This window comes from Crinia signifera, chromosome 4, assembly GCF_055691185.1.
Source record: "Crinia signifera chromosome 4, ASM5569118v1, whole genome shotgun sequence".
Classification (NCBI taxonomy): domain Eukaryota; kingdom Metazoa; phylum Chordata; class Amphibia; order Anura; family Myobatrachidae; genus Crinia; species Crinia signifera.
Genome location: NC_139220.1, coordinates 174,101,457 through 174,119,993, shown reverse-complemented (window position 1 = coordinate 174,119,993; position 18,537 = coordinate 174,101,457). Strand labels below are relative to the sequence as shown.

At 42.2% G+C, this 18,537-nt stretch overlaps 1 protein-coding gene across 1 annotated transcript in view; it reads left to right on the top strand.

Moving 5' to 3' along the window:
* The window catches only part of PMPCB (peptidase, mitochondrial processing subunit beta), a 35,193-nt gene that overhangs the window by 16,017 nt on the left and 639 nt on the right, over positions 1 to 18,537 (top strand). The window contains exons 4-12 of the mRNA XM_083183028.1: positions 1,246 to 1,375; positions 3,147 to 3,345; positions 3,428 to 3,507; positions 3,684 to 3,790; positions 4,686 to 4,829; positions 8,811 to 8,971; positions 12,536 to 12,621; positions 12,721 to 12,809; positions 15,249 to 15,324. Coding sequence (XP_083039154.1) covers positions 1,246 to 1,375; positions 3,147 to 3,345; positions 3,428 to 3,507; positions 3,684 to 3,790; positions 4,686 to 4,829; positions 8,811 to 8,971; positions 12,536 to 12,621; positions 12,721 to 12,809; positions 15,249 to 15,324 — 1,072 coding nt within the window. The remainder of the gene's footprint in view (positions 1 to 1,245; positions 1,376 to 3,146; positions 3,346 to 3,427; positions 3,508 to 3,683; positions 3,791 to 4,685; positions 4,830 to 8,810; positions 8,972 to 12,535; positions 12,622 to 12,720; positions 12,810 to 15,248; positions 15,325 to 18,537) is intronic.

The following is an 18,537-nucleotide window of genomic DNA, read 5'->3' as shown; positions in this document are numbered from 1 at the left end:
TGAAGATTGCAGCGCCTCCCCTCGGATGCGGTCATCTATTAGAATGAACTTAGGTCTACAGTCATTAGGTCGACCCCACTAGGTCGACTGGCAGGAAGGTCGACCTGACTTAAGGTCGACATGGGCCAAGGTCGACATGACTTAAGGTCGAATTTGCATAAAGGTCGACATGAGGAAGGTCGACTGGTCATAAGGTCGACATGGGTTTTTCACTGTTTTTTGAGCCGACATGTGCCGACAGGCGGTATTTCATGCCCTACCATCTACTAGGGCGTGGTGGGAGAATAAAGCGAGCGATGCGAGGGTCCGATTCTCATTGCCAACTGTGTCCATGTCGACTGTGTCGACATTCGGATAAAAAAACAGTGAAAAACCCATGTCGACCTTATGACCAGTCGACCTTCATGTCGACCTTTATGCAAATTCGACCTTAAGTCATGTCGACCTTGGCCCATGTCGACCTTAAGTCAGGTCGACCTTCCTGCCAGTCGACCTAGTGGGGTCGACCTAATGACTGTAGACCTAAATGCAGTCTGACGAATGATCCCATTCCCTCCCCTCATAAGTCCCTATCTTACCAGTTCAAGTTATGTGCTGAAGGACTTTGGTTGGAGTTTGTGCTGCTGCCTTTAGCAGCACTGTTTGCCGTTTATCTTATTTTTAACAATTATGCGGTTTTTCACATTCCCATGTTGAAATGTGCAGAACAAATAGGTAGGACCATTATGCTTCCACTTAGTCCCTGAGTTGGAGAAGTGTGCTCCAGGGTGTGTTGGGCTATATAAATTGGCAACAGGAGTGTGGATCAGGCCACAAGAATGGACACTGTGCATGTCACCTTATGTTCAGTGTTCAGCTGTATGTTTTTTATATTGTGCTTTTTGTTTGCAAGGAATGATCTGGTGATACAGGTTTTGAAGGTTTGGCACTGTTGTCAAGAAAGGTAATGTTTTAGCTCTTGAACCCTCAACAAAACTCCATGGTAGCAGTGTTGAACCCTGGGAGATGGAATGTTTACCAAAAGTCCTGTTTTCCTATAATAATGACATTGCACATTGATACTTTATCACATAAGATTAAATTGATCCAGTTTCAGGATTTTTGCATGTAATAGATGATTCTGACGATATCTAAAAGCAATGTAGACTTTACACTGAGGACAGTATATTATCTGTTTTTTTTATTGTGTGTATTCCAAAAGAAAAATTGTCCTGTTCGTATGTTAATTGTTCATTGTTGTTGTAGGGAACAAAAAAACGATCCCAGCTTGACCTGGAGCTTGAAATTGAAAACATGGGTGCTCACTTGAATGCATATACATCACGAGAGCAGACTGTGTATTATGCGAAGGCCTTCTCCAAAGATCTGCCGAGAGGTACAAGACCAGTTTGGTGATACATTGTTTAGTGACCAACATACAAAGTGCGCGGTAGTCAATGGCACCAGCGAGGGTAGCTTGTTTTCGGCGAGGATTGCAGAAAACAAGCCATCCTCGCTGCAGAAACCCCCTCGCCGGCTACTCGCCCTAGTTTGTGTTCCTGGAGAATCCTCTCCGTCAGAGGTCAGTGAAGATTCCTCGAACGGCAAGGTTCACAGCTAATGGAGCGAGACTGCTGCATATAGTTGAATACTGACCCACGAGCTATCGACACTGTTTGCCATCACAGCTCACCATAGGGTATTAAATATACCTAATTGTCTTTACTAACTGCTATTTTTGTCTAAAAATCATTTTTACCAAATGTTCTGATATATATATATATATATATATATATATATATATATATATATATATATATATATATATATATATATATGTGTGTCTGATTCAAATGAGATGATATTGTATTTTTGCAATATTGTCCTTTTTTATGTTGTTGATACAAAAAAGAAAGAAAGCATTAAGTACCTTTACCAATGTCATTGCTTTGAGACTAAAACCTAAGTGTGGCACCCACCCCACAGGGCCATATTAACACATGGCTGGGCTACTAGGCTTTCTGGTATTTCAGCTCCCTCCTGCACTTCAACCTTTCAACCCACTACATCTGACATTGTCATAATTTATTTACATTTTTTTTTGTATTCACTCTGACACCAATACCCAGTTGAAAAAACACCTTCTAACCTCTGTTTTTTTGTACTTTTCTTTCTAACAGCGAAGTTGTTCCTTTTTTCTCTTCTTAAATAATGCTTGTGAGCTATTGGTCCACTGTTTCTGCCCTCCGCCATTGTCTTTAAAACAGACCTCAGCTGAGCTCTAAAAATGTATGGATTCCTAATGCCTGTGGGATTACAAGGCTTTAACATAGTAATCCTTATAGATAACACGCACTTTTCTTGACAGTCTCATCTGACTGCAGAATTTGAGTGCCCATAGTCTTGCCCCACCTTATTGATTCCAGCATAAAGGTTTCTCAAGACCCCTTCTCCTTATAGCAACATTGTAGAAATAAAACAAACTGACATTTTTTAATATAAAGTCTAACATAATCTCTCCTCAAGCCCTTGTTTTGTTTGCAATACAATTATTTGTATTCCGAATCTTAATTAGCAAAATGAGGATACAATCATTATTTGGCTCCCATGAGAAAATAGGAATCAGCAGTAAAACACTGAAGTGACCAGGGCTCTCCTTACCTGCACAAGCTTTTACTCAATACGCTGCTTTGAACACCCATCAATAGAGAGGAACTCTACTGATGTGGGGAAAAACAATGCTTTTTCAGTTCCATTCAACACTATTGAAATAAATAAGAAAAAAGTTACTTCTGTAGTTTCACGGTGGTAGCTGGCCGTCTGCTCCTTCCAGTTTCGCGTCCCCTTGGCGTGGAGTTGATTTTATAAAGTGTGGCGAGCCACCGAGCCCGAAGCGTAGGTGAGCCGTTCAAGGGGACACGGACCCGGAAGGAGCAGGCGGCCAGCTGTACCACAAAAAATACAGCAAATCTATAAAACCGTTCTATTTCATTTATGCGATGAACACCCATTGACATGAATGGACTTTTTTAAAGGAAGGTTATTTGCTTTAAAATAAATTAATTATTATTATTATTATTATTATTATTATTATTAAAGAGCCTTTTAAAGCAATGTCTTTTTAAGTTTCTTAAAACATAATTTAATTATTTAAAATGTAATTGCAGCTGTAGAGATCCTTGCAGACATTATACAGAACAGCACCTTGGGAGAAGCTGAGATTGAACGTGAACGGGGAGTCATCCTGCGGGAGATGCAGGAAGTGGAGACCAATCTACAGGAGGTTGTCTTTGATTATCTGCATGCTACTGCCTACCACAGTACTGCGTTAGGCAGGACCATCCTGGGACCTACCGAAAATATCAAGTAGGAGAATTTCCCTGGCGTAGTATATTGATGTGCACTTCTCTAATTGTGCTTAATCTAATAATATCTGTTCCAATTGTAGATCCATAAACCGCAATGACTTGGTTGAATACATCACATCACACTATAAAGGACCTAGAATAGTTCTTGCTGCTGCTGGTGGTAAGGGTGAAAAGTTTTAGTACATATTCTCATCTGCAGCTTCTGTCATCATAAGTAAAAGGATTTGTATGAAAGTAAATCCCATCCCTGTGATGTGACAGCCCAGTAGTAGTCATGCAGTGTATAAAATAAACTGTCAACATGCATGTCTGTAAATGTTGATTTTCAATTTTCAGGTGTGTCACATGAGGAATTGCATCATTTAGCAAAGCATCACTTTGGTAATTTGCCTGCGATATATGATGGAGAGACTCTTCCTGCATGTACCTTTGCAGGTAGTGAGGTAAGCATCAGTCCTATAATTATTTTGGAATTTGTGTATTTGCAGGGCGCCCAATTAGCATACGTACGCTAGCGTAGTGAAATCGCATCGCATGTCCCGTTTTTTTGTGCGATGCGATTTCACTAGTTAATATGTATGATATGGCAGGTGTGAATGTCCACGCCAGCCCGAAGCATGGCGAGCACACGCGTTACGCGTCCTCCCGACCTTTTCGTACCCCCACTATCCACGTCGGCGTGGAGTTTATTTTATAAAGTGTGGCCAGCAGACGCGGATTACTTTACATGTATTCCATGTCCCCTTTTGGGGCTCACTGTGCTCGCCACGCTTCGGGCTCGCTGCGCTCGCCACACTTTATAAAATCAACTCCACACCGACGTGGATAGTGGGGGTATGAAAAGGTCAGGAGGATACGTAACGCGGCCCCTCGCGGGGCGCGCTGCGCTTGCCACGCTTCGGGCTGGCATGGATAGTGGAGGTGACCAAAATCCCATTGCATGGCATCGCACGCGATAAAAATAGTATATCCAGTGCTGTATTGTGTATATATTGCAGTATATCTAGTGCTGTTTAGTATATATTGTGGTATATCCAGTCTTGTTCTGTAGATATTGTAGTATACACAGTGCTGTTCAGTATATATTGTAATACTTTTTGTAATTCATTGCATATGCGGTCAGGGTGCAGTGAATAAATTAACTAGTGAGATCTCATCGCATTAATCTCATGGCACGAGAAAGTGCCATGCAATGCGATTTCACTACGCAGAATAGCCCACTAAGCAAATAGCGTAGTGGGGGCCCTGCAAATACACAAGTACCATTATTTTTCCATAGACAAGCTCCACGGTGGAAATCATTATAAAGAAGAATCAATTATTTGTCTTTTTCTGTAGATTCGTGTCCGTGATGATAAAATGCCTCTAGCTCACATTGCCATCTCTGTTGAAGCGGTTGGCTGGTCTCACCCAGATACCATTCCACTCATGGTGGCCAATACATTAATCGGCAACTGGGATCGATCTTTCGGAGGTGGTGTGGTATGGAGTTTTATTTCTATCCTTCTGATATCTGGGACATTAATAACTGACATACATACTGATTTTAAATGGAACTGCCATAATGTAAATGTAATTTGGCCTGGTCCCTTTCTATGTTATGCTTCCAGTTAGGTTCACAAATACTTCCTTGCTAGTACACTAGCATTCTGTTTAACCAGCATTAGAATTAGTAGACATTGTAGTTTGAGAAAAGTAATGCATTTTGGTAAAAACCTTTGGGAAGTACATTTTAAAGGTTAATTTATTGGTATTTTAGGCTAGGTATTTTCAATTTCATTTGACTTTCTATGGAGGTGATTTCATTTCACAATATGTTTGTCACCTACCCACCTTGGAGAGCCCAGTTTAATAGGTTGAACCTATGTTTAATAGCAGTGCAGCCTATGCAGTTTTTAAGAAACCCTGCAATTAATGAGGCACAAAATAGCTACCTTCAATCTGTGTAGGTGCACATTACTTCTAGCCTGGACCTACCCTTCTGTAATGCTGTATAGAAGGGTGGCAAGGCTGTGAAATAATGGTAAGCTTATGGGAAAGACAATTATTTATTTATTATCCCTGCTAAGCCACTATACAAATCCGGATCTTTTAGACTGATCATCGGCTCACTTTGAAAAAAGGGTTTATTTCAAAATAATGAAGCATGAAATCTCGCGAGAGGTCAGTTGCTCTCGCGAGATTCCCCCTCTACTTGACTTGCTAAGCACAATTGGACGGGTGGGTGGGCCATATTCAACAAAAAAATCAAAGTTAATGAATGACTGTTCACCTTTTCGGGATCAGTGGCTCACTCACTCTTTCAAAACTCTAGAAAATGGTCTCCTACTGAGTTGTAGCAGTGACTGACGAAAGATTGGACATACATGCGTGTATTTTATGTCCTGTGGGAGCCAGTTCCCTTATTTTCATGTTGAACATAAAAATTTAATTTCTGGATTTAAACTTGTAAAACAAATTACAAATGTTAGTCATACTAGATTAAGCAGTCTGACCCAAGAACAAGCTATAACATATTAGGCCACAAAATACAAGAAATTCATAGAAACAGGTTATAACATGAGTGCTCTTCAGTACTTACAAAAAATAAAAATAAAATAGTGACCCCATACTTAGAAAGTATGGTGCCAGTAACAGACATTGGGCCAGATTTACTATTGACCGGTCCCTGGCGTATTTGCTCTGGGGGCGATAGTGCAGGGCCACTGTGCGAACGCCTTCGGCAACTAAATTTGCACGCAAATTTGCGACTAACTTGTACAGGAAGATGGCATCGGGCTAAGTCATGTGCCCACCCCTGGCACCGAATTACCATGTAAATGCCCAGCACTTTCATGGGAACGCCCATAAAATGCTGGGCATTCCCATGGACGCAGCCCCTCGCCGCCGACCCACACCTACCGCCCTCACTGCTAGGTGCGAACGGGACGGTGAATGAGCCATCAGTGCGGCAGGGAGTGAGGTCTGGGGGAACAGGGCCCTGGTGTGGCGTGCGGGGACCGGAGAGCAGGGTTTGGGGTAGCGGGGACCGGAGAGCAGGGTTTGGGGTAGCAGCAGGCGGGGACCAGAGAGCAGGGTTTGGGGTAGCGGGGACCAGAGAGCAGGGTCCAGGGTAGCGGGGACCGGAGAGCAGGGTCCAGGGTAGCGGCGAGAAGAATAGCAAAATTCCTAATCCAAAAACTGGGCGCCCGCTGATTGGCTGAGAGCTCAGCCAATTAGCAGCTGCCCAGTGTTTTGAATATAATTTTTTTCCATTCTCCAGCCGCTACCCGGACCCTTCTCTGGGGTCCCTGCTACCCCGGACCCTGCTCTCTGGCCGCTACACCGCCTGCAGCTCCCCTGGGTTACATGTGATTAATCTCATCCGATTTATCACATGTAAAAAACTGGCACATCAAGTGCTAAATAATATCAATATAATGATATCCAGACTACATGTGTTGCCAGGCTTCAATTCCAAGAACATGCATGTTTTCCCAACATGTCTAAATCTCTGCCCATTTTCAATGCATCTTCCCTATCTGGCTTACTTATTTTATTTTTAATTCTTGCAATGGCTTATTGTACTCTGGACACAATCAAACTACTTTGCAATTTTCATAAAGAACTCCTAACTGAATATTGTAATAGTATGTTACTTGTCTCTGCTGTAACCCACAGCCTGGGTGTGAGCTTTGCTGCAGTCCCATAGTAAGGCTTTCTGGCACTTTCTGCAATTTTCATAAAGAACTCCTAACTGAATATTGTAATAGTATGTTACTTGTCTCTGCTGTAACCCACAGCCTGGGTGTGAGCTTTGCTGCAGTCCCATAGTAAGGCTTTCTGGGACTTTCCAAACTATTTGATACTCTCTCCATTTTAAATTGCTTAGTTGGCAAAAAATCATCTACATGGGTGTTGTGATGTGATCACAGAGCCAGAAGACAATGCTGAAATTCACATGACTGTACCTGTCGTAGTATTATGTGCATGAATCCATAATTACACTGCAATCAATTTTATATGTATGTAGTAGTTGTTGCTTGTTTAATAATAGTCCACAACTTTCTGACATTTTCAGTGGCAATTTAAAGAAAATCAAGCCGCTTTTAACCACCTTGAGTGGTATGCCTGGAAATTTTCAGGGCTCAGCTGCGCTGCCGCAGCGGGCTGTCCCGGAAAAGTTCCGGGCATGCCACTATGCAGTAGGTGCGCGCCTACTGCAAAGCACCACTGGCGCACTATCTTTAGGGGTCTGAATATTACTCTTAAATCTAATATAACAGACAAAACAATCAAATAAAGAAACTGGATTGTACCACACAGGGTGTCACCTATCTATTATAGTGCCTGTGCGGGCTGCGGTATGTAGGTCACACACCAAGATAATAAAAAGTAAGGATCTGCGAACGTTTGCATAATCTAAAAAAGCGAAGACACAAAGGTAGGTAAAAAGGAAAAGTAGTGGTGTTGCCATAGGATGCGATAAAGAAATCCAGATAGACAGAATCTGATTGGTTGCTACAGTCAGCTTCAGATATATTCATATTTAGCTTTAGTAAATTTCCCACATAGTGGGACTGATGTATTAAGCCTTAACAAGAGATAAATGCAAGGCTGATAAAGAGAGATAAACATCCAGCCAATCACCTGCTAACTGCCATGTTACAGGCTGTGTTTGAAAAAAGTCAGTAAGGAGCTGATTGACTCATGTCCATGTCTGCACCACTACTTTCCATATGTGGACAGAACCTCTTTAGCACTTTAATTTGTGTACTTATTAATGCCCAGTGACATTAATGTATTGCACCTAGCAAGTCAATAGAACCGAAACTATAATAGTAAGGAGACTAATGGAGACTACACACACAGCAATTCAGGGGCATTTTCTAAGCGATCTCACTAGATTGCTTAGAAAATGCCCCTACATCGCTCTCTGTATAGGGGCCATGCACAGTTAATATCCAGCATGGAGAACACTGGTCTGGACAGATCACTCAGCACACAGCGCTGACACAAGGCAGTGTGCAGAGTGATCTAGCATCACTCAGAATGCTCAGCAAACCTCTACGTGTGTATGCAGATGCACTGGGCCTTCTAGAGCAAGTACCAGCCAATCAGCTCCTTTCATATTCAAACATTGGCTATAACATGGCATTTAGGAGCTGATTGGCTGATACTTTGTCTCTCCAAACCACATATACCTTTATTTCTAATTAAGCAAACTTTACCAAAATAAAATTATTTTTTTCCACATTTTTAAATGTGTAGTATGTTCTCTCCTATAACTAGTAATCTCCAATGTACTAAGAAAAGTATTATAAAGCCCATGCTTACCCAAAGCAAGAAATATGCATTTCATGTGCCCAGTTAGTTTGCAGGTGCTCCGTTTCTGGCCTGTTAGCTAGCATGACATCAGAATTCTGGCCATTGCTCACTAGTGCCACCTATGTATGACTACTTTCTGTTTTTGTCTTTGAACAGAATTTATCAAGTAAACTTGCTCAGATCACCTGTCATGGAAACCTGTGCCATAGCTTTCAGTCCTTCAATACCTGTTATACTGACACTGGTCTTTGGGGCTTGTACATGGTTTGTGAGCCAAACACTGTGGAAGATATGATGCACTTTGTGCAGAGAGAATGGTAGGTGAAAAATGTATTCTCTAAGCTAAACATAATCCAAGCTGTATCCACTTTAATTGTATATACATGTGCTCCCCTCAAAACCACACCTTACCACCTGTAGAAATTTAAATATGATAACTCTGTGTTCCTAAAAGGTGTTAAATAGCTTCCTTGGTCAGTCCCTGTCAGAAAAAGTTGTGTAGGTAAACTGTTTTTATTTCTATACAGGTCCCTCTCCTCTATATGCTGGGACACTATCCCTACATATGCACCTTTCTCATCCTTTTATTAACTAGGTGTTCTAGGTATTTTCCATTCTGATTGTCATTATTACCCCTTACCTTGGGGAACTAATGCATTTATCCTCTTTTTCATTGTTTCCTGGTATTTCTATTGTTAAGGTGCCCATACACCGTACAATTATTGTATACCATATTGCATCACATAGGTTTTGCAATGCAATGCAATGAGATGAGATCTAGTACAAAAAGCATGTGGAGCACATAAGGTGCCCATACACGTACCAATTACCCGGTACTTTTTGTGCTAAAATAGCATCGTTGTGCATGCAATGCGATGCTATTTTGGCACAAAAAGTACCGGGAAATTGGTACGTGTATGGGCACCTATACTTTTTGAGCTGTGCGATGAGATGTGTGACGGGAGCGCGCATCTCATCGCACCCGGCAATTGTACCATGTATGGGCACCTTAAATTCTGTTATTGCTAAAGTTTAGATCATTGTTAGGCCACATTTATATCTTATATATTTATAAATTGACAGTATTATAATACCTCCTGTTTATCACTAGAAGTGAATATATTTAAAAATAAGAGACAAAACTGTTCAGTGTGGTTAACTAAAATTAAAGGCAGATTCTGTATTCTCCCTATTGCACTCTGAGTTTTAAAAGGAGGAAGTCGACTGTTGTTAGCAATTAGCACAGCTGCCCGAAAATCTGCTTTGCAGGTGTGGATTCACCCTGAACACTCTCTGCACATGTTACATCTGCCCCCCTGCAGCGCACATTTGAGAAGGAATTTGCCTTTGTAAGTGAACCAGAATAAGGGCCATTGTCTCTTTTCAAATCTACATTGTTTTACCTTTTCTGTATGACATTTTTTTTTAAATTTGAGAGAATTTCATTGTTGTTCTTTCAAAATTCCCTATTAACACCTCCAGGTATTCTTTGAGCATGATAGTGTGATCCTCCGATCTCAGTGTAGGGTGGCCAATCCCGGGATCGGGGGGATCCCGGGATTTGGCCCCTAAAACAACGGCATGCGCAGTCTAATGCCGGGCAGCGTCTGAGCTAGTGCTCAGACGCTGCCCGGCTTCTCCTGTCCCGGCAGTGTTGCTCTGCGCAGCGTGACGACATCAGAGGTCACGCTGCGCAGCCAAACACAACAGCCGCCTGAGTGTGCGCACCGCGCTGACCTCCCGACATACCGCCCACCTACCCGGACCCCATACCATCGCCCGACGCCCACCCACCCAGGCTGCGTCCTCCTGCTTACAGCCCAGCTCCATTGCCCACCCGCCCGGCCGCACTTGTAAGTAAATGTGTGGGCGGCCGGGGCGGGTTTTTGTATAAGGGAAGTCAATCCCGGGATTGGGCATTTTTCAATCCCGACTTCCAGGATTGAAAAAATGCCCCGGGATTGGCATCCCTAGTTGGGGGGAGGGGGCGAGCAAACATTAATATATTATGGTCCAATTGATCTCCTTTCAATCTCTGCTTAATTGTTTGCTATCTTATCTGCTCAATTTTAATTGTCTTTCTTCTTGAAATTAAGAGACTACACAGTTATCTATTGACATTCCACCTCAACTTGACACAGTACCTTACAATGCTGAGCATTCTGATTCTATACATTCTTTGATGTCATATTTATTGTATTATGAATTTCACTCTGCTTCAATAAAAAAAAAAATGAAGGCAGGTGGCTAACAGAATAAAGTCTCTGCTTCCCCAAATCATCGATTCGGGTCAGGTGGGATTCAGTCCGGGGAGGGAGGCACCTGATAACACAACCAAAATTTTCGATTTGATGCACTTAGCCTCACTGGGCCATACCTCTGTAGTGATACTGTCCACCGATGCTGAAAATGCTTTTGACAGAATTAGTTGGGGTTTATGGAAGTGGTCTTAAGACGTTTAGGAATAGGCCCTATTAGCTTATGCCGTATTTTGGCACTTTATAGTTCCCCTACAAGCAAGGATTACATTTAATGGGGCCCTATCTGCACCAGTTTTGATTAGAAATGGAACTAGACAGGGTTGCCCTCTTTCGCCCCTTATTTTCATCTTATGCATGGAGGCATCAGCTAGATCCATCAGGTGTAACCCAAAAATCTTTGGACTCACAGTAGGGGCAAGGAATATAAGCTCGTACTATTCATAAACGACCTGCTGGTTATCCTATCGAACCCGATCATCTCAATCCCCAACCTAATCTCCAAATTTCGTAGGTTCAGCACCCTGTCAAAATTTAAAAGTAATTTCCCTAAGTCCGTGGCAGTGAATGTGTCGACTCCCTCTCGATCATTGGTCGGCCTTAATAAATCCTTTCCATGTATCTGGCATCCCAATAGCTTCACTTACTTGGGAGTCTCATTACGTACTGATCTCGCACGCCTTCAGCGAAAATTTCCAAAAATTGCTTGCCACACTTCGCTCTGAACTTAGGCAATGTTGCAACAGAAGACTTTCTTGGTCGGGAATGCTCAGTGTAATTAAAATGAATGTCCTACCCAGGGTTTACATCTCCTCCCAGACACTGCCAGTTCGTATCCCTAAAACTTGTTTTTTGGGACTTAAACAATGTAGTTAGAGATTTTGTTTGGGGGAACAAGAGGCCCCACTTCAGCATTCCATACTCTTCCGCCACAAACACATGGGAGACCTTCAATTGCCCCACTTCTTGTATTATGATGCCAGACCTCCCTAAATAAACTAGAGATTGGGGACAGGACTTACGGCTTGATTTAACAGAGACGGTCTGGGGAAGAAAAGTTTAGCCAACTTTTGTTAGTTCGATTAGTTACTCAGTGATTGAGACGCAGTTTAAGGTTTTATCACGCTGGTATAGGTGCCACTTGCTAAAATGTTCCCGGAATGCCAGACACCTGTTGGCATTGTAGCAATGAAACAGGTTCCCCATTACATATTTGTTGGGAGTGTGGCTCGCTTCGGCCCTTTTGGATTTCCTGGGTCATTACTTCAGATCTTAAAATCTATTTACGGAATATCTTTGTACTATTGCTGAGACCTATTCACTAGACCTGTTACCGCTCATATTACCTGCTTGTTTGTTTATTATGTAAAAATCTGAATAAACATTTATTGGAAAAAAAAAAAAAAATGAAGGCAGGCACCAGGGTATATCTCCATGGGTATGGAAGAATTGGCTGGGAATGGCTTTCATATAGGAGAGCTGCTATATGTGCAATCTTGTGATCATTAATTTAATGGAAATGTTGATTTTACAGTGACATTGGATATTTTTGGTATAATTTATTTAATAATAAAAATGTTTATTATACATTACAGTAACGTACATATTTTCTTTTCTTTTTAGGATAAGACTCTGCACTAGTGTCACAGAAAATGAAGTTGCAAGAGCCAAGAATCTACTGAAAACCAACATGTTGCTTCAGTTGGATGGTAAGTAACTTGCTTGAGCACTATATACTTTTACATTTATATTTTATCATTTGTGTTACTGTACAATTTTACTAGATCATGGTACTTTGCTGTCTATAGGATCAACCCCCATCTGTGAGGATATTGGCAGACAGATGTTGTGTTACAACCGAAGAATACCGTTGCCTGAACTGGAAGCAAGAATTGATGTAAGTCCTCTGGGGTTGTACATTTAATTTAAGTTTAATTACTATCATTTCTCATTCAGATATTCTGTCTTGCTCACTAAATCCATATACAATTGGAAGGACATGTAGAAGACATCCATTTAACAAAATAATAGAATTAAAACACTGAACCAGATTATAAATGTATCCAATTTTTTTCCTATGAGGGATTCAGTTGTTCCTTCACATCAATTTCACGTCTATTTTTTTGCACACCTCATACTCAAACGGGTTTTGCCACGTAAACAGACTTGTGCTGTTTAGGCAACTAAACAGCCAAATCTTCTCACATTAAAGCGGTGAGCTGCTATGCTTAACTTTTGCATCTATGGGCGGTATTCAATGTGAATACCTGCGAGGTGCAGCGAATCCTTTTTTGGATTCGCTGCACATTCGCCACGTTCCGGAGCTGGCGGGCTCCGGTACTCAACGAGTCAGGGGCAGCGAGCCCCTGACTGGCGAATATGAGCTCCTGCGGCGATTGCCGCAGGGAGCCTGAGGACGGTGCCAGGCAGAGAGATGGTAGTCTCTCTGCCTAGCCCAGACCTTTGTGGGGGGTTAGGTGGGCTCCCCGGGTGCCAGGCAGCACAGGCTGCCCCCCCGGGGGTGCCAGCAGGGGGGCGTATATTCACTACACACAATCGTAATGATCGTGCAGTGAATATATGAATATGTAATGAGCGGCTCGGCTCCGGCGCCCCCTGCTGGCTGCTGTGTAAAAAAAAAAATATATATATTATTTTTAAAATTAAATATATATTCATGTGCTTACAGCACATGAATAAAAATAGCATGCCCCTCCTCAGAATAAAATTCCTGATTTTTTGACACCAAATGTAAAAAACAAAACACTTTATTTTAAAAGTTCACATTCCACTTCACCATAAAAAGATAGCGATTGCTACTCGGTGAATCATGGCGAAAAAACCTTCAAATGTATTCGCCATGTGGTCATTGAATAGGGTGATTCACCGTTTTTGTCAGAAATTCGCCAAACAGCACAAATTCGCCATAAAAACCTGGCGAATCAGGCTCATTGAATACCGCCCTATGTGTGCCAAAATTGAGTAATAAGTGATTTGTTCTGTCAGGCGCCATCTAGTGGCATCCACAGAGAAAAAAACGTTTCACATAGGTTTTATGAATCGTGCATTAAACCAATTGCTCCTTCTTCTGAATCGAGTCCCATTCCTCATCAGCAAAACTTTGTCCCAGATCTCGCTACCAAGCCTGTTTATGGGATTTGAGGGATGGAGAGTCCAGCAGTAGAAAGTAGAATAGAGTTATACTGTACAATAGAGATAGGCACCAGTATCAGTGGGTCGGTACATAAAGAATTCCTCCAGTGGAGGTGAGATTTGGGGCAGGATAAGTACGTGTAGGGAGGAAACAAAGTCATGTATTTAAAGGAATTGGTAGTGTACAGAATTGGGGATACCAATTAGTTCAGTAAATGATTGTGGGGCTCCACCTCCTGAGATCTGGTGAATTTTAGTGATCCTGTACCAGAGGAAATCCAAGGAGAGGGCAGGTGGGAATGAAGTGTTATTCCATATAGGAGTAAGATGGGTGTGTAGAGAGCAGAAGGTTTTAGTTGAGTCTCCCAGACCTGTAAAGTTAGATCTACAGTGGGTGAGGGGAAAGAAGTGTTTGAAGTGTGCTAAGAGCATATCAAGGGACTGGTATTGGGAGTATTTGAAAAAGATAAAGTAGTTTAGGAAGTGTGTTCATTTTTACGGCAATAATGCGACCAGTCCAAGATATAAAGTAGGATTTGCATTGCTGAATATCTTTTGTAGATGTATCAAATCAGAGGTGAGTAGCTGGCCCTGTATAGGGAGCTGTAAGATTTTGTTATATGAACCCCTAAGGTATTTTAAGGAGCCTTTTTTTTCCATGTGAAGTTACATTTAGCTTGAAGTAGGGTCTTTAAATGGCCAGAAAAATGGAGCAGTAGGGCCTCAGATTTTGTATTATTTATTTTATATCCCAGGTAAGTGCACAAAGTAAATTTAGTAATGAGATTAACGGTCTGGCCAATGTAAATGGGTGGGCACACAGGGAGATTTTGGCTAACGGACAATTTTGACTAAGCAATTTGAGAAAAATTGAGATTTTGGCTAACCTTCTAGGAGATTTTGACTATCTCCTTCCAAAATATCACAGTGTGTACACCCCTTTAAGGACATCATCTGAGAATAAAGATAGGGTACACAGTATACTGTGATTGATTGTCAGAGATTCCTGTTATATCAGGATTAGCACGCATATGTTGGGCTAAGGGTTCTATTACTAGTGCAAAGATATTAAACCCAAAAAGGAAAAATCTGCAAATTTGGGTGGAAGTTATTCTGTGTAAATGCAATTATAGGTGACAAATGCAGATTGCTCTAATGCTGTGGTCTCAATCCTTTCCTTTAGTTGATTGATGCGCAGACTATAAGAGATGTGTGCACGAAATACATTTATGATAAGAGTCCAGCTGTAGCAGCTGTTGGTAAGTCTGTATTACATCTCACATCAGATATGCACTTGCTATACCTTTTGTATGGATAACAGTCTTGTTTGATTGCTAGTGTGAAGTGGTTGAAATTGTAAAAGAGGGGACTCGTGAAAACAGACTGCTCACTTTGTCACACTGCCAGCGGGCAGACCTAGGGGGTGATTTGCTCCCCTGACCGATTTGTTGCGAGTTTGTGCATGTGCAAACCCCCAGAGCAAAAGCCTTTAGCGAGGTTGCTCAGTAGTGGGCAGAGTGGAGGCGGTAGCAGGAGAACGCCCAGTGTTTTATGGGCATGTCCATGAAAATGCTGGGTGTACTCCTCCAGATGCAACCAGGTGGCGTTTACCTGTTCACAGCCTATCGAACAGGTCTTAATCAGGCTTCTAGTCTTTCCCTTTAACTTTTAGGGGGGTATTCAGTTCTGGGCAAATTTTTCACCTGTATTTTGGGCCCTATTCAATTTCAGTACTGACTTTTCTCCTGCACAAAAAAAATCCAGCATCAGCAAAAACCACATGGATTGGCGAATTGGACTCATCCTATTTAGCACATCAACAGAAGCTTCAGAATTACAAACCCTTATGAATAAATGGGAAAACTATTTATTTTTCTGTTCTTAATTGTCCAATGCTGATTAACAAGGAACTTGAAGACTTATTACAAGGAGCATAATAATTAACCCTTGCTTAAATAAATAATCAGTTGATCAAAGTGGGAGTCTCATACTTTACTTCAGGTGTCGTACAGGAGACTGGAGTCAGTTTATCAACTAACCATAAAGTCCCTACCCTGAGACACAAGTGTGCTGCTCCATAAGCAATTACCAGGTCAAGCATTTCTACCCAGTAATTTGCCTTTCAACACTGGAGTTTTCTTTTGTGAAAGACCATTCCCGGGTTTTTGACCCTGCTTTATTCCCGGAGGTCAGGAATTTTGACCCTTTCACACAAGATAGGGTCCTGTTTTGAATGGCAAATTACTGGGTAGAAATGCTTGTCCCGGTAATTTGCTCTTCGTGGTGATTGGTTTAGTAATAAAAAAAAAAAAACCTTTTTAATTAAAGCTAGGATATTGCCCATAGTAACCAATTACATTCCATTATCTTCTAGAAGGTGCTAAATAAGAACAATCTGATTGGTTGCTATGGGCAACATCCCATATGCAATATAACTCCCATCTTAATACATTTACCCCAAACAATCCAAAGTTATTAGGCTTTGATATGATTTATTTGTCAGCACGGACGGTATAATTAGTGTTCCCGCTAGGCTGTTTTAGCGGGGCGCTGCGCCCTGCACGATTTTTAAAGGGCAAAATGTGCCCTGCCTCTCTCGCACCGCGCCGCTAAAACAGCCTCACGGGGAAGCCCAGCGTCGCCATAGACGGCAATGCCTGGCGCTTCCCCGGCAGCACAGTGGCTTCGGATGGGTCGGGCCCGCCCCCTTTGACTGTGGCGGCCCAAGCACGCTTCATGACGTCGGTAGCCCAGGCACGCCCCTTTCATGACGTCAGCGGCCCAGGCACGCCCCCAGCTGTGACGTCGCCGTGCCCGGTCCGCCCCCCCAGCGCCCTGCCCGCTGTCACTCCTCCTAGAGTGAACACTAATAATGGTTAGCATTACTGCCTCGCAGCACTGAGGTCATGGGTTTGAGTCCCACCATGGCCCTAACTAAGAGTTTGTATATTCTCCCCGTGCTTGTATGCAATGCAGATATATACAAAGTTAACTGCTTGTCCTCAGATTATGCATGTATCAAGGTACCTTGGCAAAGCCACTTGCAGTGAGAATTTATTCACAAAATGATTGGGGGATGTAATTGAGGTGTCAAAAAACAGACATGTCTATGCCTAGAACTATGATTTCATTTGCACAAAACATGGTACCAGTGTCAATTCTTAAAGCCTTTCTGTCATACCAAAATGTCACTGCCGCAACATCTTTGGATGCATTTGGTTGGCTCTATAAAGCTGCTGTGGACATCTCGAAAGAAATCACATTTGTCTTGTTTACAGCCACAAAATCATTAGCATACAACTCTGAATAAGACCCCGTACACTATGCGATTTAAGCCTGAGTCAGAGATTATATGTACTGCATGTAAGATCTGAGTCAAACTCCCTGGGCAGCTCCAAGGGCACATGGATGCAATTTATGAGGGGAGAAGTTGCATAGTGTATGGGGGCTTTTAGCGTAACTACCCACAAACTGTAAAAAAAAAAAAAAATTCCAACCAATCACTGGAACTTTCTGGCTGTGGGCAGGATCACGATCCAAAGCGGAAGGCTGCTAATCCCTTAACCAACTCATCTTTACCCTCAGATCATTTACTTCATTTTCTGTGTGTGTGTGAGAGCATGATCAGGAATGTTCTGGATTTGAAGGGAAATTGGATAAACATTGGTTTGTACATATCTGTCTAGCTGTGGTGCTAAGTGTCCTAAAAGATCCCTAACCATTTGCAATTTCCAGGTCACCTTGTAAGTGTAGTTATTACTCACTGATACCAGAGGCAGAACTACCATTCAGTGCAGTGAACAGGGCCCCCTTCATGGAAAGGACAGGTGATCTAGTTAGGAACTCTATCCATTCGATTTAACCATCAGTTGTTATAATCTTTAACACCTTGTGGTATATGTACTAGGCTTTATTGAGATAAAGTGGATGGAGATAATGTACCAGCCACTCAACTCCTAACTGCCATATTACTGGCTGGTTGGTTCATACTTTCTCTCTCAAAAGGCTATATGTAGTATATAGACACCTTGGACCATAAGGATGCAAGGGACTGAATTTTGGAATCATTGACCTATGGTGCAATGTTCCTTTAATTAATCAGTGAAAAAGATTTAATGCAAATATAAAAAAACAAGGTACTTATGTAGTATCTGGGCTGCCGATTTTTTGATTGTATGCCTTAAGTTAAGGCATACAATCAGATGCGATATCGCATCGCATACGACCATGCGATGCGATGACCCGATTTTTCCATAGGATTCAATGTTAAAATGGACCGAGTCCATTTTAACATGGAATTCAATGGGAAAAAGGGGTCCTTTTCATACCCCTACTATCCAAGTGGGCATGGAGTTGGATATAAACCTGTAGCGAGCCACCGAGCCCGAAGCGTGGCGAGCGAAGCGAGCTCCGCGAGGGGACGGTATTCTGTGTCCGCTCGCCACGCTTCGGGCTCGCTACGCTCGCCACAG